This window comes from Mugil cephalus, chromosome 16 (genome assembly GCF_022458985.1).
Source record: "Mugil cephalus isolate CIBA_MC_2020 chromosome 16, CIBA_Mcephalus_1.1, whole genome shotgun sequence".
NCBI classification, from domain to species: Eukaryota; Metazoa; Chordata; class Actinopteri; order Mugiliformes; family Mugilidae; genus Mugil; species Mugil cephalus.
The window spans coordinates 8,514,313-8,537,501 of NC_061785.1; the positions used below are offsets into that span (position 1 = coordinate 8,514,313).

At 38.2% G+C, this 23,189-nt stretch overlaps 2 protein-coding genes across 3 annotated transcripts; both read left to right on the forward strand.

Annotated features, from left to right (window-relative positions):
- Positions 1 to 498: 498 nt before the first annotated feature.
- LOC125022254 (GTPase IMAP family member 8-like) lies at positions 499 to 8,825 on the forward strand. 2 transcript variants are annotated; one of them, XM_047608738.1, is made up of 6 exons: positions 499 to 571; positions 3,599 to 3,628; positions 3,727 to 4,410; positions 6,022 to 6,780; positions 7,265 to 7,471; positions 7,563 to 8,825. In XM_047608738.1, the coding sequence occupies exons 2-6, from the start codon at positions 3,604 to 3,606 to the stop codon at positions 7,697 to 7,699; spliced, it is 1,812 nt and encodes a 603-aa protein (XP_047464694.1). In that variant the 5' UTR covers positions 499 to 571; positions 3,599 to 3,603; the 3' UTR covers positions 7,700 to 8,825. The 2 variants fall into 2 exon arrangements, with proteins under 2 accessions (XP_047464694.1, XP_047464695.1); XM_047608739.1 differs by having other exon boundaries at positions 525 to 581.
- A 1,744-nt stretch (positions 8,826 to 10,569) lies between these two features.
- LOC125022802 lies at positions 10,570 to 22,665 on the forward strand. The gene is made up of 9 exons (XM_047609744.1): positions 10,570 to 10,766; positions 10,865 to 11,548; positions 12,810 to 13,565; positions 14,173 to 14,379; positions 17,805 to 17,834; positions 17,933 to 18,616; positions 19,882 to 20,637; positions 21,131 to 21,337; positions 21,429 to 22,665. Exons 1-9 carry the CDS (start codon positions 10,742 to 10,744, stop codon positions 21,584 to 21,586), a joined length of 3,507 nt encoding a protein of 1,168 aa, XP_047465700.1. The 5' UTR covers positions 10,570 to 10,741; the 3' UTR covers positions 21,587 to 22,665.
- The last annotated feature ends 524 nt before the right edge of the window (positions 22,666 to 23,189 follow it).

The window sequence follows — 23,189 nt, forward strand, 5'->3', positions numbered from 1 at the left end:
TCATCAGACCTTCTGGGACGTAAGCGCCTGCGGGAGAATAAACACTCTTTAATGGTCACTTCACATGTCTTAAAGTGTAACAGTTTCTATTTAAATGTGACCATCTGTGTAGCATGGCATCCTGAATGCTTACGCTTCTCTCAAAATCCTTAACCTTAGTGTCTGTGAGCTTTTGGTATTACAGGAGGTTTATTTTGTGTGTTCTGAAACTGAAAACTTAAAAAAAGACATTTCATGTTTCTGGTCCCTTCGCAGTTTGTAAACAGTGTGACGTAGTTTGAGGGGCGGGGCTTAGCTGGAGGCAAAACATGTCTAACACTATAGCCTGTAAACCCCAGTTTCAATGGACTGTTTTGGCAAGAATTGACAAGGAAAATGCATATTTTAGAGAATTTACTAATACACTCACTCCCAGAGACCGGGAGTGTCATTTTACAAAGATGACTCTGGCTGATGGGACTATATTCACTGACCCCTACACTCTCAATCAATAGATGGACAATTTGACCAAAGGAGGACACAGAAGCGACGAAGTCTGGTCTGTTTTTATCAAGTGAAGATACTACAAGAAGTAAGTGGAAGTAAGTGCTTGTACATCCCTGAAACATGTAACTAACGTTGTGTTAGCTAGAGGTTAGCATTACCATTAACCTGTAACAAGAATGATTAACTTAACATAATTAGAGTCGCAATTTAGTCTAACTCATAACGTCATCCTGGCTGAAACTGATTATGCGTTACATATTAATGTAAATGGACACTTGGACATGGTTCAGCATCATACTAACTCACTAAAAATGACAGAAACCATCCAAAAATATTTGACGTGTATTTTAGTGTTTTAGTTTGGCCCAAGTCCCATCCACTAACATGGAGGGGGTGGAGCTTATGACCTATACTGCAGCCAGACAACAGGGGGAGCTCTACTTGCTTTGGTTTCACTTTTTAGCAGTTATTTCATAGTCCATCTTTATGCTGCCTGTGGTTTCATATGCCTCCCAATGGGAGAAATTCAAGTGTGTCCAACAGATGTGTTTGGTTGTATTATGGTGTGGAGGCAACACAAGATTAGATTTAAACTGGAGTTGGGTTTTTATTTTTCTTTGTCCCATGTGAGGCTCTACATTTTACAGTTACAGGCAAACATTTGCTTTTTTCCTCCCAATGGGATTTGTTGGCCTTTGTATTCCAATCAAATGTTATTTTTTAACGCAAACATGCAATTCCACTTGGGAGGATGAACAGGAAACTAAAAACCAAACGCTTGTAGGAGAACTGGACTCCACAACCTCGTTAAACATTGTTAAACATGAACTCAGCTGCCTTCTAATACAAGACTGTATATAAAATGTATTTCCATGTCGAAAGAAGGCAAAGCAAGATTGATCCGTCATAGCAGTACATCTTTCACTGGGGAATCAGACATGCTGACAAGTGAAAACCGTGACTAAGATTAACAACAATCTAAAAATCCTCCACCCCCACCAAGAGGATTTACGGTGATAAATAAAGACTCGACTCACTCCAGCCGAAGAAAGGAGGCAGGCTCCAGCCCATCGAGTAGACCCAGGCGGCAGCCACAATCCTGAGAGCCTTCTTGCAAGACATCACCCCCAGGGATGCCAAAGGCCTGGTGATCACCATGTACCGGTCCACCGCAATCACCATCAGTGTCATCATGCTGCAGATTCCAAAGAGCGCTCCGCAGAAAGCGTATAACTCACAAGCTAGGGAGGAGACAAGAGGGAGAAAGATGCATGGTAGAGGAATGATAAATATGTCTGTTCCGATTGTCACTGCTTTCAGGAACACGTTTTCTGGCAGCAATGATTTACGTACTTGAATGCAGCACTAGTGACTGCGCACAAACATAGCTAAAAACAGATAAAATGTTAGGTGTGCACACAGCGGCTCTCAGTGCTTGTCATTTTAAGTTCATTTTACAAGGAGCGCTTTTCCTGATCAGATGAACCTGTAATCAAACGGTTTCTATTACACCCCCATCAGATACAGAGTAACACTGACACCCCTCTCCCTGAGAGGAGAGGGAACCGAATGCTGATCTTATGCTAGCAGGAAAACGGCAAACTGGAGACATCTCTGAGATTATTTCCAAACTCAGAGGAAGACCAACACACGAGGTGTGTTGAAAGACCCCAAGTTAGTGTATCCTCAGAAAAGAGGCCATAAGGCGACTGACATTTAGAAAATCTGTCTGGGTGTTGGACATCAGGTCAGACTATGGAGCTAATATCAGAAATTTCCCAGAAATCAGTATTTCCCAGTGGGGTCAGTGCAGTCTTAATATCACTGAAAATAATGGGTTTAAACATATCAATCGGGGTATAAAGCTCATAGGCTTGAGAACGTAATAGAAAATACAAAGTAGTAAAGTATTATTGTGTCCAAAATTAATTAAAATACTGTATATTAGCTTATTTCTTGTTAGCCTCTGTATAGCCACATTAGCAGCGCTAGATCTCGTCAGGGAAAGTGTCTCTCATACTCCTCATGTTTTTATATCGTCCCATCCATCAAACATTGACGTGGCATAGAAAGGAAAGTACAGGCGTGATTAATAACAAAACAAAACATTAACAAAACCTCAGCTCAGTTCATTCTCACACACTGGCGGACAGGTGTGTAGACACTTGATCCATTCCGTTCAGCTGATATTGGGGATGTCATGTCCGGGCTCGTACTGACCTTATTTCCATCTCTGTGCATTACTAACATCCACTGCACAGTTTGATAGCTAGTTTGATACATTCTGTTTCTTACCTTTGGAGTTTAAAGTTTCTGAATTTTACCTGTAGTTGAAAGTTCACCCTCTTGTTTCCAACCTTGGCCTAAAAGCTGCTAGCTGTTGCATTTCGTTGCAAAAAATATGTCAGCACATTATCTCAACATCATACTGATGCTCAGTCACAAGCTCCAGTATTAGCTGGAAAACTTGTGTCACGCAGAACAAACAAACACACTCATGGATCCATACGCATGTGAAACTAACATAAAGCCGCATAAAGTCTGCATGCACACACATCAGTATGTGCAATGTTTCCCTAACAGCAAAACAAAATGAAAACACAGCAGCTTCTGTTTCAGGTGGAAAAAGTAGGAACAAACCCCGTAGCTTCACAGGAACTTTGAAGGAATTTCTCAGTTACGTACGTGTACACAGTTTTATTGAGCAAAAGAAAGTTTTATTCTCAAATCTGGGCTTACAGTCTCTTCCAGAAGGCAACAAAATACTTAAATGTACAGTACGTAAAATGGTGTGTTTTCAATAAAAGCTCTTTTGAATTATTAACTGTCTTAACACACAAATTAGCTGCACAAAGAAGCTATAAGTGAAGACCACAATATCTTCTGATCTCAATGTGTTTGAGTTCAGTTTGGGGCAAAAAAAAATGAGTCAAATGTTTATACTGATAAGCTTTTATTCACTATTAAGGGTTTAATGTTACTGAAAAAGAAATGCCTTAGAATAGTGCAAACGCCGTGCCCGATCTGATTATAGAAAACATCCTGCAGTCAAAGACATGACATGAAGAACACACGGGACGCCATCAGAAAATATCTGTTATTTGTTTTTCAGAAAACATGGAGAAAGCTACAGCTGTCAGAGGTGAGTCCTTAAATGAAATCTCACACTGTTAATGATAGATTAGTGTCTTCAAGTACCTTTTCTTCCTGCTACTAGCTATGTCTTTTTCTTTTTGTCAGAGCTCAATGCAGTTCTTGTGGGATCAAGAAGCGCCCAGAAATATTACGCTGGAAACATGATCCTGGGAAAAGAGACGTTTGATCCTGTAGAAGAAACATGTTGTTGTGAGAGGGGAGAGGCGGAAGTATGCGGGAGAAGAGTCTCATTGATCAAAGCCCCTGGTTGGCTGCAAGGATACTGCCTTTGTGATACATCAGAACTTTACAAGACGGAAGCGATTCTCAGTGTCACCATGTGTCCACCACAGCTACATGGTTTTATCCTGGTGATAAATGCAGAAATGCTATTCAAAGATAATTACATGAAGGCAACCCTGGAGCACATGCAGCATTTCTTTGGTGAGACAGTGTGGGATCACACCATAGTGGTCTTCATCCACAGAGGTCGCCTGGGCAAGACCATTGAGCAATACATCAAGGGTGAAGGTGCACCACTGCAGTCACTTCTGGAGGCATGTGGAAACAGATATCACAGTCTTTGTGATGAAGGCAAAGACAATGACATGATGGTCAAGGAGCTGTTTGAGAAGATTGACGCCATGGTGGCAGCAAATAGCTACTATGACATGGACAGTACGCTAGTCCAAAGTGCTGAGACGAGGAGGACCGAAGTGAACAAAAAAGCAGAGGATCGGCGTCTGCAGTCACATCAACAAAGGGAAACACTCAAAGCACTTCTGAGAGGTCAGCTCATTTTGTTTACTTTTATGAGTATGTAGTATATTAAAACTAAAAAATAGTAATTAGTTAGATTACCCGTTACTGAAAAAAATGACACCGTTACGCCGTTTATTTTAACGCTGTTACTCCCATCATTGGAAACGAGTGTTCAGTGTCTGTACACACACACTTTTGAAGCAATAGGGGTGTTTCCACTTGTCCTAGTTTCACATTTGTATGTATTTGTAGTGGAAGAAATAAGACGACGTAATTGAGGAATCAACCTATACAACCTTGTTTTAAAAGAATGCTGCAATTCTTTCTTTATATGATTTATCTGAGCTTTCAGTCCCATCCCACAGTCTGGTAAAAGCTATTAACAGACCTTTTAACCCTTTATGGAGCGAGGAACCACAAACCATGTATGGAACCATATATTGATTTTCAACATGGATTTTTTTTTCTTTATGTCTTTGTATGACATTTAATAACACTTTAGGGTTGAAATTTTTAATTTTCAAGCGTTTCAATGTGTGTCCTATAAAGCAGTGCTCTTCAGACAGTGCATTTACATGCACGTGAAAAAAACAAATTATTGCCTTAATCGGACTATAACAGGAGAACTTAAGTGCATGTGAACACGTTACTCTGATTAAAATCGGAGTTCTCATTATCCGATTGAGACACCCAGATAATGCCATTGGAATTGGAGTTTTCATCTGATAGTGCGTGTGCGCATGTGCCACAACCACTGCGCTGGCGTATGACCAAAACGTCAACAAAAACATCCAAGAAAGCCGATCGCAGAAGAAGAAGAAGAGAAAAGGAGCCGCTGGTCGAGGGATAGGGCAGATCTTACCTGCACCAGAAGTAGCGCGAACATCATGTACGAGATTAAAAAAATAGTATTATATTATATTATATCTTATTATATTAGTATTAGTATTATCCGTCTGGTTGTTGTTTGAAGTGCCGGTGTGCCGCATGAATGACTCTTGTTTAATATATCACGTAATAGGTCAACCGGAAATCGGGACGTATTAACGTGGTACTAACCCGCTGAAAAGACACGTATCGCCACCTAGTGTGGAAGAGGAGAACAGTTATTTGATTTCCTTGCGCTGCATGTAAACTGGGACAAGGACTGCAGTCAGAAAAGTCGAATTTTGAGCATAGCTCGATTAAGCTCTGCATGTAAACGCACTGACTGTTTTTCAGGTCAAGGACCCCAAAACCGATGGAGAGATTAAGTAGGGCCCCCCTGCCAAACATATGTGTTATATATTAAACTGAACCTAATCCTATTTATAAATACATTATTATTATTATTTTGTGTTCAGTATCAAGCTGTCCCTTATCACTTTACTAAAATATGTTGGATTCATGTTAATGTGTTTTTAATGAAATTTAAATTTGTGGGGGAAAATTTAAAAAAAAAAATATATATAAATGTCAACCAACCAAAGGTTTTGCAACCCACCGTAGACCCCTAGGGAGTCCATGGACACTCTGTTGAAGACATATGCAATAAAGGGTTAATCATAGTTTACTTGTTGGAAACTAAAATGTAAACTTAAATAATACAAGTTGCAATATTTCTAAATTGTCATTTGTAATAAATGTCTTGTTTTGCAGAACCAAAACCCAGCCTGAGAATCCTGATGGTGGGGTGGGTGTTTTCTGGGAAGAGTGCTGCAGGAAATATTATCATGAGATCAGATGTGTTTCCTTCTGGGGAAAGGACAGTAAAAGCTTCAAAGCAACGTTGTGAGGTGGCTGGAAGAGATGTTGTCATTGTGGACACTCCAGGATGGTGGAAGTTTTCCCCATCTGCATTTAATCCTCCATCTTTGAAGTCTGAGATTGAAGAAGGAGTGTCTCTCTGCTCTCCATCACCAAATGTCATTTTGTTGGCAGTGCCATTTGACACATCATTTACAGAGGAACAAAAAAGAATCACAGAAAGCAACATGAGACCATTTGGACAGAGAGTGTGGAGACATGTGATTGTGTTGTTTACAGTGGGGGACACTTTGGGGGACAAAACTGTCGAGCAGCACATTGAAAGTGAAGGACAACCTCTCCAGTGGCTTATTGAGAAATGTGGAAACCGGTATCATGTGTTTAACAAGAAGAGAGAAGATGATGATGATCAGGTGATTAAGCTACTGGAGAAGATGGAGGAGATGGTGGCAGGAAACTACTTTTTTTACTTCAGTGCTAACCCAGAGGATCCACAACCTGAGCAAGACAGAAGTGACGAATTAAGTGAAACCAGAGATGAGAACACAACCAAGGAGGTCACAGAGCAACTTACCATCGAATGGGATCGCAGGAACTGGGAGAAACATCACATCCTCAAAGGAAACGACAGCATGAGTACACCACCAAACAGTAAGTATCCAGAGATATGTAAGGAAATATATAATTAATATAAACATAGATCAGAAGTTAAGAAAATTATTTCCCAGTGAATAGTGAAGATACTAACTCAGGGGTTTTCAACCTTGTATATTTAGGCCTATAGCCTGATCACTAACTATACTATTACATCTTCACACATTATGTATATAATTAAAAAGCCATGAAAACCCTGTGATAAAAAAAAAAAGTAAAAAAAAAAAAAAAAGTTTCTAAAAGGAAGCTTCATTCAGTCAAAAATAAATCAGGTGGTTCAGGAGAAACAGACTTAGTGGCACTAGTTACACATTATTTCTTTCCTGTTGTAACATACCTACTGTATGAAAATGTGTGCAACAGGAAATGTGTATTAAAGAGAAACAGCGGTTAAACTGTTTATGAAGAGAGAATGAATATTTTTGTTTGTTTGTTTTTTAGTTTTACACATTATATAACACGCGTTCTTTGTCTTTTGCAGTGAGTAAAAGTATGAAGACTGTGAAATCAGAAAAAGATGAGAAAGAAAAGAATTACCAATATGAAGATGACGAGTTCCAGAAAAGAGCGACTGAAGATGAAGTGGGAGCGAGCAATGAGAACCCATATATCAGACTGATGGAGAGAGAATGGAGAAGACGAGAAGCGGTGATGGAACTGGCAGAACGGACACATTTCTTCACTGCAGGTAAATAAATCAAGCTGGCTAACTTGTATAATATTTGTCATTTAAGTTTTGTAATGCTTTAACATTCCAATACTCTTCACATTTTCCAAAGGAAAATCCGAGCCAGATGCTGATCAAGTGCTGGAAGCAAGAGCAAAGGTGTCTGCATGGTTGAAACAATTAGATTCAGGCTGTGGAGGTACGATTTACAGTGTGGGGCCAGAGGAAGAAGCAGCTCAGCAACACTGACATTTTGCAAAGTACTCATTCAGCATAGACAGACAATCCATGTAATTTATTGCTATATATGTATAGTTTAACACAGTGAAGTGAAAAATTATTTATTGTTAACAATCAAAGTAACCTCGTATATGTATCTATTCTATATTATTTTAAGCTCTTTGGGCGCCTTAACAGAACTTTAAAAAGTTACTTTTTGTAAAGTTTTACTTTTGTTTCAGATTATAGAATTATAGAATAATTTATTTCCTTGTGAATCTGTGGTGTGTGCTGAGGTGGTGGATGATGTGATGTGCACAATTACTGAATACTAGGAAGTGAGATCTCCAAGGACTAATGTGTATAATGTTGTTGCATTTACAGAGATAAACACACATTCTCCAAATCTAAAAGTAATCATGTAAATGTCAAATGAATAATAATCAATAAAATATTGTTATACTGACAGCAGGATCCAGTTTTCAGGTTTACAATCTAGTAGAGTCTACCTTTTCTGAATTCATGCAAGATAAATAATAATTCTTTAAAATTATTTGTGAAGACTGCAACTCACTGCCAAAGAGACTAGAGCCAAGCTAGATAAAGTAAATTATTCCCATTATTATTAAGTATGATTTTCCTACAAAATGAGTGACAAAATATGTGCAAGGCATATCACAAAAATACTGCATATGTTATACAGGCATGGATGCTGTTGGTAGGTTTTAACCAAGTACATTTCATTAGTTATCAATTTGTAAATAGACAAGTAGATAAACTTCTATACTCCTGCTGACAAAACATGTCCTGGACAAGAAAAACATTTCTGTGACCCACTGATGATCAGCAATTTATACTTTTTTTATTTTTAAGATTGTATTAACTGTCTGTTTTCTTTGTATTATCATTCTGTTTATTTGCTCATATATAGATATTATTTGCATGTTTGGAATAAATCACTAAATCAGCAAAATCAGAAATGTTAGATTCTAATGTAATGAAGTAGGTCTTTTGAAATCCATGTAACGTCAAAATGATGTTTAAATTATGCTTTGTAAATATGTTTGTTTACCAGATTTACTCTGGTTTGAATTATGATGTGCTTAATCTGTGAATTACACATATCAGCTGCAGACCGAGATTCTGTCTGACATGACTTGCTGTGTGTTATATTTATTTTGTACTATTTTGTTCTACATGGCAACATAAACCGATATTAAAAATAAATGTCACAAAAAGAATCACCAGTTAAACGGTAGAGACATGGCAACTGTGGACAAACTCTTTCTCTACAGAATTGTGCGGAATGTGGTGTTGTAACAGTACAAAAGTACAACATTACAAACCAAAAGCTACAACATGTGGCACACATTTTACCCTAAAAGCAGCTCCAAGCCTCCACAGAGCACTAGTGTAGTGACCATGAAAGCTGAGCTACATATTGTGTGGGTCTTCCTGAGGGTTGCACGATTTAAGATCTTCTAAAATCGACTGTTATGTGATGAAAGTCAAGTCGTTGTTGGTGACATCACTAATAAAAACACAGAAGAAAGTAATGCTTTGCAGAAATTAAATCTATATTCCTGACCTGAACACTGACATTAGGACAGACAGCTCATCTGCTACATACTATGTGCTGCAGATATGTATAGTATGTATATAGATATGTATGTATCTGTATAAATACCGACTGTTCACTTGATCAGTGAACAGTCAACGTGATGCTTAAAGTGTCATGACATGACAGTGAAGTCAACAAACTGACAACGAGTCTATGCAACCGCTTGGTCCTTCTTTTGTCCATAAAACAGCCCTGATCCATCGAGGCATGGACTCCTCTAAACATCTGAAGGTGTGCTGGGGTATCTGGCAACAAGACGTTTTCAGATAATCCTTGAAATCCTGTGAGTTGTGGTTGTTGTGATGGATCAGACTTGTTTGTCCAGCGAATCCCACAGATGTTCAATTGGACCGAGATTTGAGGAACATTTTTGCTTTATGGCGGGATGCATTATCCTGCTGGAAGACGTCACCCCCTTTAGAGAAAACTGTTTACATCAAAAGGAGAAACAACAGCTGTGAAGAATGCTTGGGTAGGTGGTACATATCAAAGTAACATCCATCTTTGTGCTATATGGCACAAAGCTAATGTCCTGTGTGGACAAATCAAACTTTACTCTATTAAGACAAACACAAAAATGCATGTTTAGTGTCTGTTATCCATGTCAAGAACATCACAAAGAGGTTATGGAGACTATAGAGGTAAAAAAAATCGGTGAAGATATATCACACATTCACGTGACTGATGTAGTGATGGCTCCCACTCAGTTTGCTACCACTTCTGTTGAATAAATGTTTTGCATTTATCATATGAAAAAGAAAATTCTTAAATGCCCCTTTGTAAGTGAGTGAAAAAGAAGAAATGTGAGGTGGACAAAAGAAGAACACAGAGGCAATAAAGGCATCTGAAAACTGACAAAATATAACTGAAAATTTAGTCATCGAATAAAAACGAGACAAAAATGTTAGGGAGTCTGATTGGATCTCTGGACATTCACAATCCACAACCACAATTAGAGTTGGCAGAGGCAGCAGGTAGAGGCTGGCACTGGTAAGTTGCTCTTATCCCTGTACACACACTAGAACAACCAGTTCAACAACATCCCAGAGGTTATGTTTACAAGTAACCAAGGCATGAAGACATGACAGTCAGTACTAACACATATTAACGTCTGTACGTAGTTCATGGTCTGTAAAGGGTATTTAGTATTTAGTCTGTCCAAGGCAGTTTAAATCTGCCTAGACAAGTTGTGAAAATATAAGCAATCTCTTATTTCCCATGATATATATTTAATACATTGACACTCCTTCTCTTTTCACTTTAATAGTGAAGAGTATAAAGGGACTTGGCAACTGAACTTGTCAGTCAGGTTTACCGTGGGCGGAGAATGCTACAAATAGAAAGAAAAAACAGTTTGACTTGGTGTTTTGAGCTCAGTGTAGTCAAAGACATGACATGAAGAACACCCTGGACGCCATTAGAAAATATCTGTAATTAGTTTTTTAGAAAACATGGAGAAAGCTACAGCTGTCAGAGGTGAGTCCTTACATGAAATCTCACACTGTTAATGATAGATTAGTGTCTTCAAGTACCTTTTCTTCCTGCTACTAGCTATGTCTTTTTCTTTTTGTCAGAGCTCAATGCAGTACTTGTGGGATCAAGAAGCGCCCAGAAATATTATGCTGGAAACATGATCCTGGGAAAAGAGTTGTTTGATCCTGGAGAAGAAACATGTTGTTGTGAGAAGGGTGAGGCGGAAGTATGCGGGAGAAGAGTCTCATTGATCAAAGCCCCTGGTTGGCTGCGAGGATACTGCCTCTGTGATACATCAGAACTTTACAAGATAGAAGCGATTCTCAGTGTCACCATGTGTCCACCACAGATACATTGCTTTATCCTGGTGATAAATGCAGAAATGCTATTCAAAGATGTTAATAAGAAGGCAACCCTGGAGCACATGCAGCATTTCTTTGGTGAGACAGTGTGGGATCACACCATAGTGGTCTTCATCCACAGACGCCGCCTGGGAAAGACCATTGAGCAATACATCAAGGGGGAAGGTGCACCACTGCAGTCACTTCTGGAGGCATGTGGAAACAGATATCACAGTCTTTGTGATGAAGGCAAAGACAATGACATGATGGTCAAGGAGCTGTTTGAGAAGATTGACGCCATGGTGGCAGCAAATAGCTACTATGAAATGGACAGTACGCTAGTCCAAAGTGCTGAGGCGAGGAGGACCGAAGTGAACAAAAAAGCAGAGGATCGGCGTCTGCAGTCACATCAACAAAGGGAAACACTCAAAGCACTTCTGACAGGTCAGCTCATTTTGTTTACTTTTATGAGTATGTAGTATATTAAAACTAAAAAATCTTGTCCTATTTTTGCATTTGGCCATAATTTGTAGTGGCAGAAATAAGACGACATCAACCTATACAACCTTGTTTTAAAAGAATGCTGCAATTCTTTCTTTATATTATTTATCTGAGCTTTCAGTCCAATCCCACAGTCTGGTAGAAGCTATTAACAGACCTTTTAACCCTTTATGGGGCAAGAAACCACGAATCATGTATGGAACCATATATTGATTTTCAACATGGATTTTTTTTTCTTTATGTCTTTGTATAACATATAATAACACTTTAGGGTTGAAATTTTTAATTTTCAAGTGTTTCAATGTGTGTCCTATAAAGCAGGGCTCTTCAGACAGTGCGTTTACATGCACATGAAAAAAAACGAATTATTGTCTTAATAGGACTATAACAGGAGAACTTAAGTTCATGTAAACACGTTCCTCCGATTAAAATTGGAGTTCTCATTGTCTGATTGAGACACCCAGATAACCAAGAGTTTTCATCTGATAATGCGTGTGCGCTTGCTCCACAACCACTACGTTGGCGTATGACCCCGGAACAAAACCGTCCAAGAAAGCCGATTGCAGAAGAAGAAGAGAAACAGAGCCGCTAGAACAACCATCTGAGGGATAGCGTGGATCTTATCTGCACCAGAAGTAGCGCGAACGTTACGTACAAGATTAAAAAATTTACTACTATCTGTCTGGTTGTCGTTTGAAATGCCGGTCTGCCGCATGAACGACTCTTGTTTAATATATCACGTAATAGGTCAACCGGAAGTTGGGTCGTATTAACATGGTATTATTCCGCTGAAAAGACATGTACCGCCACCTAGTGTGGAAGAGGAGAACAGTTATTCGATTTTCTTGCGCTGCATGTAAACTGGGACAAGGACTGCAGTCAGAAAAGTCGAATTTTGAGCATAGTTCGATTAAACTCTGCATGTAAACGCACTGAGTGTTTTTCAGGTCAAGGACCCCGAAACTGATGGAGAGATTAAGTAGGGCCCCCCTGCCAAATATATGTGTCATATATTAAACTGAACCTGATGCTATTCATAAATACATTATTATGCAGACTTGCAGACCCTTAGGGAGTCCATGGACACTCTGTTGAAGACATATGCAATAAAGGGTTAATCATATTTTACTTTGTTGAGAAATTAAAATGTAGACTCAAACAATATTTCTAAATTGTCATTTGTGATAAATGTCTTGTTTTGCAGAACCAAAACCCAGCCTGAGAATCCTGATGGTGGGGTGGGTGTTTTCTGGGAAGAGTGCTGCAGGAAATATTATCATGAGATCAGATGTGTTTCATTCTGGGGAAAGGACAGTGAAAGCTTTAAAGCAACATTGTGAGGTGGCTGGAAGAGATGTTGTCATTGTGGACACTCCAGGATGGTGGAAGTTTTTCCCACCTGCGTTTAATCCTCCATCTTTGAAGTCGGAGATTTTAGAAGGAGTGTCTCTCTGCTCTCCATCACCAAATGTCATTTTACTGGCACTGACACTTGACACACCATTTACAGAGGAACAAAGAAGAATCACAGAAAGCAACATGAGGCTACTTGGACACAGAGTGTGGAGACATGTGATTGTTTTGTTTACATGGGGGGACACTTTGGGAGACAAAACTGTCGAGCAGTACATTGAAGGTGAAGGAAAACCTCTCCAGTGGCTTATTGAGAAATGTGGAAACCGGTATCATGTGTTTAACAAGAAGAGAAAAGATGATGATCAGGTGATCAAGCTGCTGGAGAAGATGGAGGAGATGGTGGCAGGAAACAGCTTTTTTTACCTCAGTGCTTACCCAGAGGATCCACAACCTGAGCAAGACAGAAGTGACGAATTAAGTGAAACCAGAGATGAGAACACAACCAAGGAGGTCACAGAGCAACTTACCATGGAATGGGATCGCAGGAACTGGGAGAAAAGTCACATCCTCAAAGGAAACAACAGCATGGATTTAAGACCAAACAGTAAGTATCCAGAGATATATGAAAATATATAATTAATTTAAACATAGATCAGAAGATAAGAAAATTATTTCCCGGTGAATAGTGAAGATACTAACTCAGGGGTTTTCAAACCTTGTATATTTAGGCCTATAGCCTGATCAGGGAAAATAAAATGGTCATTTTGTGCACTAATCCTGATCAAAACTAAGTTTAGAAAAAAAAAAATGTTTCTGGGGTCGCCAGAAATTCGTGACATCAAAATAGTGTTATGACCCAAAAAGGGTTGGAAATCACTAACTATACTATTACATCTCCACACATAATGTATATAATTAAAAAGCCATGAAAGCCCTGTGATAAAAAAAAAAAAAAAAAAAAAGTTTCTAAAAGGAAACCTCATTCAGTCAAAAATAAATCAGGTGGTTCAGGAGAAACAGACTTAGTGGCACTAGTTACACATTATTTCTTTCCTGTTGTGACATACCTACTGTATGACAGTGTGTGCAACAGGAAATGCCTTTTAAAGACAAACAGTGGTTAAACTCTTATGAAGAGAGTATGAATATTTTTGTTTGTTTGTTGTTTAGTTTTACACATGATATAACACATGTTTTTTTGTTTTTTGCAGTGAGTGACAGTATGAAGTCTGGGAATTCAGAAAAAGATGATAAAGAAATTAATTACCAATATGAAGATGACGAGTTCCAGAAAAGAGCGACTGAAGATGAAGTAGGAGCGAGCAATGAGAACCCATATATGAGACTATTAGAGAAAGAATGGAGCAGACGAGAAGCGGCGATGGAACAGGCAGGATGGACACATTTCTTCTCTGCAGGTAAATAAATCAAGCTGGCTAACTTGTATGATATCTGCCATTTAAGTTTTGTAATGCTTTAACATGCCAATACTCTTTCACATTTTCCATAGCAAAATCCGAGCCAGATGCTGATCAAGTGCTGGAATCAAGAGAAAAGGTGTCTGCATGGTTGAAACAATGCGATTCAGGCTATGGAGGTACTATTTCCAGTGTGGGGCCAGAGGAAGAAGCAGCTCAGCAACACTGACATTTTGCAAAGTACTCATTTAGGGCAATCCCAGGCATTTTACATTAAAAATATATGTGTATATACATAGTTTATATGTTTAAAATTAAAATTATTAAAAATTTTTATCGTGAATTATCAATGTAACTTAATATATGTATCTACTCTAAAGGACTTTAAGCTTTTAAGACATCTTAACAGAAAGAAAGTTACTTTAATAAGTTTTTTAAACTTTTTAAAACTTTTTTTCAGTTATATTTTTGTTTCAGGTTAAGTGCTGAAATAATAACCTTGTTTTAGAGAACATTTTATTGTTTTAAACAAACATTATTATCTGCCAATTTATTTCCTTGTGAATCTGTGGTGTGTGTTGAGGTGGTGGACGATGTGATGTGCACAATTGTTGAATACTAGGAAGTGAGATCTCCCAGAACTAATGTGTATAATGTTGTTGCATTTACAGAGATAAACACACATTCTCCAAATCTAAAAGTAATCATGTAAATAATTAATAAAATATTGTTAGACTGATAGCAGGATCCAGTTTTCAGGTGTATGGACTGGTTACCCTTTCTGAATTCATGCATAAAGATAAATAACAATTCTTTAAAATTATTTATTTGACTGCAACTCAGTGCCAAAGAGGCTACTTTTCCTCTAATAAGTGAATGGAGACAAGTTAGATAATAATAATGGGAATAGTTCACTTTAAGTATAATTTTCCTACAAAAGGAGCATGAGTGACAAAAATGTGCAGGGCATATCACAAAAATACTGCATATACAGCTGTAGACTGCTGTTGGTAGGTTTTAACCAAGTACATCACATTTATTTATCAATTTCAGAAAAGACAAGTAGATACTTCTATATTCCTGCTGATAAAACATGTCCTGGACAAGAAGAGGGTTTCTGTGACCCACTGATGACCAGCACTTTATACTTTTTTATTTTTAAGATTGTACTAACTACTAACTACTTAACTGTCTGTTTTTTATATTTTCATTCTGTGTATTTGCTCATAATATACATATCATTTGCATGTTTCAGAATAAATCACTAAATCAGAAATGTTAGATTCTAATGTAATGAAGTAGGTCTTTTGAAATCCATGTAACGTTAAAATGGATGTAAATGTGTGTGTAACTGAAACTACTTTGGTTTTGTTGTAATAAAGCTCTAAATTCTCATCTCTCTGAGTTTCTCTGGGATATTCTACGACACTATCTGGGTTCCCAATCTGCTACTTTTGGAGAACTTTACTTTTGGCCAACCAAGTCCAAAAAGCTATTGCTGAAGAAGGGGGAAATCAAGCTACAGTAGAAATATATTGGTTTAAATGATGCCTTGTAAATATGTTTGTTTACCAGATTTACCCTGGTTTGAATTATGATCTGCTTAATCTGTGAATTACACATATCAGCTGCAGACTGGGGTTCTGTCTGAAATGACTTGCTGTGTGTTATATTTATTGTCCATTAGTTTGTTCTACATGGCAACATAAACCGATATTAAAAATAAATGTCACAAAAAGAATCACCAGTTAAATGGTAGAGACATGGCAACTGTGGACAAACTATTTCTCTACAGAACTGTGCAGAATGTGGTGTTGTAACAGTACAAAAGTACAGCATTACAAACCAAAAGCTACAACGTGGCACACATTTTACCCTAAAAGCAGCTCCAAGGCGCCAGAGAGCACTAGTGACATGAGAACAGACAATTCATGCGCTACATATTGTGTGCTGCAGATATGTATAGATATGTATGTATAAATACCGACAGCAACTCAGCACCATCGATAGCATTTAATGGAACTCAACAGTGTATTTGAACATGTGATATCTTCACAAGATCAGTGAACAGTTGATGTGATGCTTAAAGTGTCATGGCATGGCAATGAAGTCAACAAACTGATAACTAGTCTATGCAGCCTCTTGGTCCTTCTTTTGCCCATAAAACAGCCCTGATCCATCGAGGCATGGACTCCTCTAAACATCTGAAGGTGTGCTGTGGTATCTGGCAACAAGACGTTTTCAGATAATCTTTGAAATCCTGTAAGTTGTTGTTGTTGTGATGGATTGGACTTGTTTGTCCAGCACATCCCACAGATGTTCAATTGGACCGAGATTTGAGGAACATTTTTGCTTTATGGCGGGATGCATCATCCTGCTGGAAGACGCCACACTCTTTAGGGAAAACTGGTTACAACAAAAGGAGAAACAACAGCTGTAAAGAATGCTTGGGTAGCTGGTACATATCAAAGTAACATCCATCTTTGTGCTATATGGCACAAAGCTAATGTCCTGTGTGGACAAATCAAACTTTACTCTATTAAGACAAACACAAAAATGCATGTTTAGTGTCTGTTATCCATGTCAAGAACATCACAAAGAGGTTATGGAGACTATAGAGGTAAAAAAAATCGGTGAAGATATATCACACATTCACGTGACTGATGTAGTGATGGCTCCCACTCAGTTTGCTACCACTTCTGTTGAATGAATGTTTTGCATTTATCATATGAAAAAGAAAACTCTTAAATGCCCCTTTGTAAGTGAGTGAAAAAGAAGAAATGTGAGGTGGACAAAAGAAGAACACAGAGGCAATAAAGGCATCTGAAAACTGACAAAATATAACTGAAAATTTAGTCATCGAATAAAAACGAGACAAAAATGTTAGGGAGTCTGATTGGATCTCTGGACATTCACAATCCACAACCACAATTGGAGTTGGCAGAGGCAGCAGGTAGAGGCTGGCACTGGTAAGTTGCTCTTATCTCTGTACACACACTAGAACAACCAGTTCAACAACATCCCAGAGGTTATGTTAACAAGTAACCAAGGCACAAAGACATGACAGTCAGTACCAACACAAATTAACGTCTGTATGTAGTTCATGGTCTGTAAAGGGTATTTAGTATTTAGTCTGTCCTAGGCAGTTTAAATCTGCCTAGACAAGTTGTGAAAATATAAGCAATCTCTTATTTCCCATGATATATATTTAATACATTGACACTCCTTCTCTTTTCACTTTAATAGTGAAGAGTATAAAGGGACTTGGCAACTGAACTTGTCAGTCAGGTTTACCGTGGGCGGAGAATGCTACAAATAGAAAGAAAAAACAGTTTGACTTGGTGTTTTGAGCTCAGTGTAGTCAAAGACATGACATGAAGAACACACTGGACGCCATTAGAAAATATCTGTAATTAGTTTTTTAGAAAACATGGAGAAAGCTACAGCTGTCAGAGGTGAGTCCTTAAATGAAATCTCACACTGTTAATGATAGATTAGTGTCTTCAAGTACCTTTTCTTCCTGCTACTAGTTATGCCTTTTTCTTTTTGTCAGAGCTCAATGCAGTTCTTGTGGGATCAAGAAGCGCCCAGAAATATTATGCTGGAAACATGATCCTGGGAAAAGAGTTGTTTGATCCTGGAGAAGAAACATGTTGTTGTGAGAAGGGTGAGGCGGAAGTATGCGGGAGAAGAGTCTCATTGATCAAAGCCCCTGGTTGGCTGCGAGGATACTGCCTCTGTGATACATCAGAACTTTACAAGATAGAAGCGATTCTCAGTGTCACCATGTGTCCACCACAGCTACATTGCTTTATCCTGGTGATAAATGCAGAAATGCTATTCAAAGATGTTAATAAGAAGGCAACCATGGAGCACATGCAGCATTTCTTTGGTGAGACAGTGTGGGATCACACCATAGTGGTCTTCATCCACAGACGCCGCCTGGGAAAGACCATTGAGCAATACATCAAGGGTGAAGGTGCACCACTGCAGTCACTTCTGGAGGCATGTGGAAACAGATATCACAGTCTTTGTGATGAAGGCAAAGACAATGACACGATGGTCAAGGAGCTGTTTGAGAAGATTGACGCCATGGTGGCAACAAATAGCTACTATGAAATGAACAGTACGCTAGTCCAAAGTGCTGAGGCAAGGAGGACCGAAGTGAACAAAAAAGCAGAGGATCGGCATCTGCAGTCACATCAACAAAGGGAAACACTCAAAGCACTTCTGACAGGTCAGCTCATTTTGTTTACTTTTATGAGTATGTAGTATATTAAAACTAAAAAATCTTGTCCTATTTTTGCATTTGGCCATAATTTGTAGTGGCAGAAATAAGACGACATCAACCTATACAACCTTGTTTTAAAAGAATGCTGCAATTCTTTCTTTATATTATTTATCTGAGCTTTCAGTCCCATCCCACAGTCTGGTAAAAGCTATTGACAGATCTTTTAACCCTTTATGGGGCAAGAAACCACGAATCATGTATGGAACCATATATTGTTTTTCAACATGGATTTTTTTTTTTTTTTTGATTTTATGTCTTTGTATGACATATAATTACACTTTAGGGTTGAAATTTTTAATTTTCAAGTGTTTCAAAGTGTGTCCTATAAAACAGGGCTCTTCAGACAGTGCGTTTACATGCACATGAAAAAAACGAATTATTGTCTTAATAGGACTATAACAGGAGAACTTAAGTGCATGTGAACACGTTCCTCCGATTAAAATTGGAGTTCTCATTGTCTGATTGAGACACCCAGATAACCAAGAGTTTTCATCTGATAATGCGTGTGCGCTTGCTCCACAACCACTACATTGGCGTGTGACCCCGGAACAAAACCGTCCAAGAAAGCCGATTGCAGAAGAAGAGAAACAGAGCCGCTAGAACAACCATCTGAGGGATAGCGTGGATCTTATCTGCACCAGAAGTAGCGCGAACGTTACGTACAAGATTAAAAAATTTACTACTATCTGTCTGGTTGTTGTTTGATATGCCAGTCTGCCGCATGAACGACTCTTGTTTAATATATCACGTAATATGTCAACCGGAAGTTGGGTCGTATTAACATGGTATTATTCCGCTGAAAAGACACGTACCGCCACCTAGTGTGGAAGAGGAGAACAGTTATTTGATTTTCTTGCGCTGCATGTAAACTGGGACAAGGACTGCAGTCAGAAAGTCGAATTTTGAGCATAGCTCGATTAAGCTCTGCATGTAAACGCACTGAGTGTTTTTCAGGTCAAGGACCCCGAAACCGATGGAGAGATTAATTAGGGCCCCCCTGCCAAATATATGTGTCATATATTAAACTGAACCTGATGCTATTCATAAATACATTATTATGCAGACTTGCAGACCCTTAGGGAGTCCATGGACACTCTGTTGAAGACATATGCAATAAAGGGTTAATCATATTTTACTTTTTTGAGAAATTAAAATGTAGACTCAAACAATATTTCTAAATTGTCATTTGTAATAAATGTCTTGTTTTGCAGAACCAAAACCCAGCCTGAGAATCCTGATGGTGGGGTGGGTGTTTTCTGGGAAGAGTGCTGCAGGAAATATTATCATGAGATCAGATGGGTTTCATTTTGGGGAAAGGACGGTGAAAGCTTTAAAGCAACGTTGTGAGGTGGCTGGAAGAGATGTTGTCATTGTGGACACTCCAGGATGGTGGAAGTTTTTCCCACCTGCGTTTAATCCTCCATCTTTGAAGTCGGAGATTTTAGAAGGAGTGTCTCTCTGCTCTCCATCACCAAATGTCATTTTACTGGCACTGACACTTGACACACCATTTACTGAAGAACAAAGAAAAATCACAGAAAGCAACATGAGGCTACTTGGACAGAGAGTGTGGAGACATGTGATTGTTTTGTTTACATGGGGGGACACTTTGGGGGACAAAACTGTCGAGCAGTACATTGAAGGTGAAGGAAAACCTCTGCAGTGGCTTATTGAGAAATGTGGAAACCGGTATCATGTGTTTAACAAGAAGAGAAAAGATGATGATCAGGTGATCAAGCTGATGGAGAAGATGGAGGAGATGGTGGCAGGAAACAACTTTTTTTACCTCAGTGCTTACCCAGAGGATCCACAACCTGAGCAAGACAGAAGTGACGAATTAAGTGAAACCAGAGATGAGAACACAACCAAGGAGGTCACAGAGCAACTTACCATTGAATGGGATCGCAGGAACTGGGAGAAACATCACATCCTCAAAGGAAACAGCAGCATTGAGTTCAGGCCAGACAGTAAGTATCCAGAGATATGTAAGGAAATATATAAGTAATATAAACATAGATCAGAAGTTAAGAAAATTATTTCCCAGTGAAGAGTGAAGATACTAACTCTGGGGTTTTCAACTTGTATATTTAGGCCTACAGCCTGATCAGGGAAAATAAAATGGTCATTTTGTGCACTAATCTTGATCAAAAACTAATTTTACAAGGATAATGTCCCCGGGGTCGCCAGAAATTCGTGACATCAAAATAGTGTCATGACCCAAAAAGGGTTGGAAATCACTAACTATACTATTACATCTCCACACATAATGTATATAATTGAAAACCCATGAAAGCCCTGTGATAAAAAAAAAAAAAGTTTCGAAATGAAAGTGTGTGTAACAGGAAATGCGTATTAAAGACAAACAGTGGTTAAACTCTTTATGAAGAGAGTATGAATATTTTTGTTTGTTTGTTGTTTAGTTTTACACATGATATAACACATGTTTTTTGTTTTTTGCAGTGAGTGACAGTATGAAGTCTGGGAATTCAGAAAAAGATGATAAAGAAATTAATTACCAATATGAAGATGACGAGTTCCAGAAAAGAGCGACTGAAGATGAAGTAGGAGCGAGCAATGAGAACCCATATATGAGACTATTAGAGAGAGAATGGAGCAGACGAGAAGCGGTGATGGAACAGGCAGGATGGACACTTTTCTTCTCTGCAGGTAAATGAATCAAGCTGGCTAACTTGTATAAAATCTGCCATTTAAGTTTTGTAATGCTTTAACATTCCAATACTCTTCACATTTTCCATAGCAAAATCCGAGCCAGATGCTGATCAAGTGCTGGAATCAAGAGCAAAGGTGTCTGCATGGTTGAAACAACTTCCAACTCTTCACAAAACCTCAGATTCAGGCTATGAAGGTACGATTTCTAGTGTGGGGCCAGAGGAAGAAGCAGCTCAGCAACACTGACATTTTGCAAAGTACTCATTCAGCATAGATAGACAATCCATGTCATTTATTATTATATATGTATAGTTTAACACAGTGAAGTGAAAAATTATTTATTGTTAATAATCAAAGTAACCTAATAAATGTATCTATTCTATATTATTTTAAGCTCTTTGGGCGCCTTGTCAGAACTTCAAAAAGCTACTTTTTGTTAAGTTTTAGTTTTGTTTCAGATTATAGAATTATGGAATAAATTCTTTCCTTGTGAATCTGTGGTGTGTGTTGAGGTGGTGGATGATGTGATGTACACAATTACTGAATACTAGGAAGTGAGATCTCCAAGGACTAATGTGTATAATGTTGCATTTACAGAGATAAAAACACATTCTCCAAATCTAAAAGTAATCATGTAAATGTCAAATGAATAATAATCAATAAAACAGTGCTATACTGATAGCAGGATCCAGTTTTCAGGTGTAGTGTCTACCTTTTCTGAATTCCAGCATAAAGATAAATTCTTTGGGATAATTTTTTTTAATTATTTGTGAAGACTGCCGCTCAGTGCCAAAGAGGCTACTTTTCCTGTAATAAATGAATGGATTCAAGCTAGATAATAACAAGGAGAAATTTAAGTATGATTTTCCTCCAAAATGAGTGACAAAATATGTGCAAGGCTTCGGCAGATCACAAAAACACTGCATATGTTATACAGCTATGGATGCTGTTGGTAGACGCTTTAACCCAGTACACTGCATTTAATTATCAGTTTCAGAAAAGACATGTAGATAAATTTCTGTATTCCCACTGACAAAACAAGAAGAGGGTTTCTGCGACCCACTGATGATCAGCAATTTATACTGTTTTTATTTTTAAGATTGTATTAACTGTCTGTTTTCTTTGTATTATCATTCTGTGTATTTGCTCATAATATACATATTATTTGCATGTTTGGAATAAATCACTAAATCAGAAGATCAGAAACGTTAGATTCTAATGTAATGAAGTAGGTCTTTCGAAATCCATGTAACGTCAAAATGGATGTAAATGTGTGTGTAACCGAAACTACTTTGGTTTTGTTGTAATAAAGCTCTAACTTCTCATCTCTCTGAGTTTCTCTGGGATATTCTACAACACTATCTGGGTTCCCAATCAGTTACTTTTGGAGAACTTTACTTTTGGCCAACCAAGTCCAAAAGGCTATTGCCGAAGAAGGGGGACGTCAAGCTACAGTACAAATACATTGGTTTAAATGATGCCTTATAAATATGTTTGTTTACCAGATTTACTCTGGTTTGAATTATGATCTGCTTAATCTGTGAATTACACATATCAGCTGCAGACTGGGATTCTGTCTGACATGACTTGCTGTGTGTTATATTTATTGTGTACTATTTTGTTCTACATGACAACATAAACCGATATTAAAAATAAATGTCACAAAAAAAAGAATCACCAGTTAAATGGTAGAAACATGGCAACTGTGAACAAACTATTTCTCTACAGAACTGTTTGGATGTCTCACAGTTTCAGTTGATGAGCCACAAGAGCAGAGCAGCCAGTGGAACCGGTCAAACAGGAAGTATTTCAACATGCACGGCTGTCTTCTTGGCTCAGGTAAATATAT

What these genes read in the sequence shown, in the direction of transcription:
- LOC125022254 (XM_047608738.1), top strand. Translation starts at nt 3,604, where the DNA reads ATGGAGAAAGCTACAGCTGTCAGAG. An exon ending in ACTCAAAGCACTTCTGAGAG is followed by an intron (nt 4,411 to 6,021) that starts GTCAGCTCATTT and finishes CTTGTTTTGCAG; the next exon opens with AACCAAAACCCAGCCTGAGA. An exon ending in GACACATTTCTTCACTGCAG is followed by an intron (nt 7,472 to 7,562) that starts GTAAATAAATCA and finishes CATTTTCCAAAG; the next exon opens with GAAAATCCGAGCCAGATGCT.
- LOC125022802 (XM_047609744.1), top strand. Translation starts at nt 10,742, where the DNA reads ATGGAGAAAGCTACAGCTGTCAGAG. An exon ending in GAAAGCTACAGCTGTCAGAG is followed by an intron (nt 10,767 to 10,864) that starts GTGAGTCCTTAC and finishes TCTTTTTGTCAG; the next exon opens with AGCTCAATGCAGTACTTGTG. An exon ending in CATTGAGTTCAGGCCAGACA is followed by an intron (nt 20,638 to 21,130) that starts GTAAGTATCCAG and finishes TGTTTTTTGCAG; the next exon opens with TGAGTGACAGTATGAAGTCT.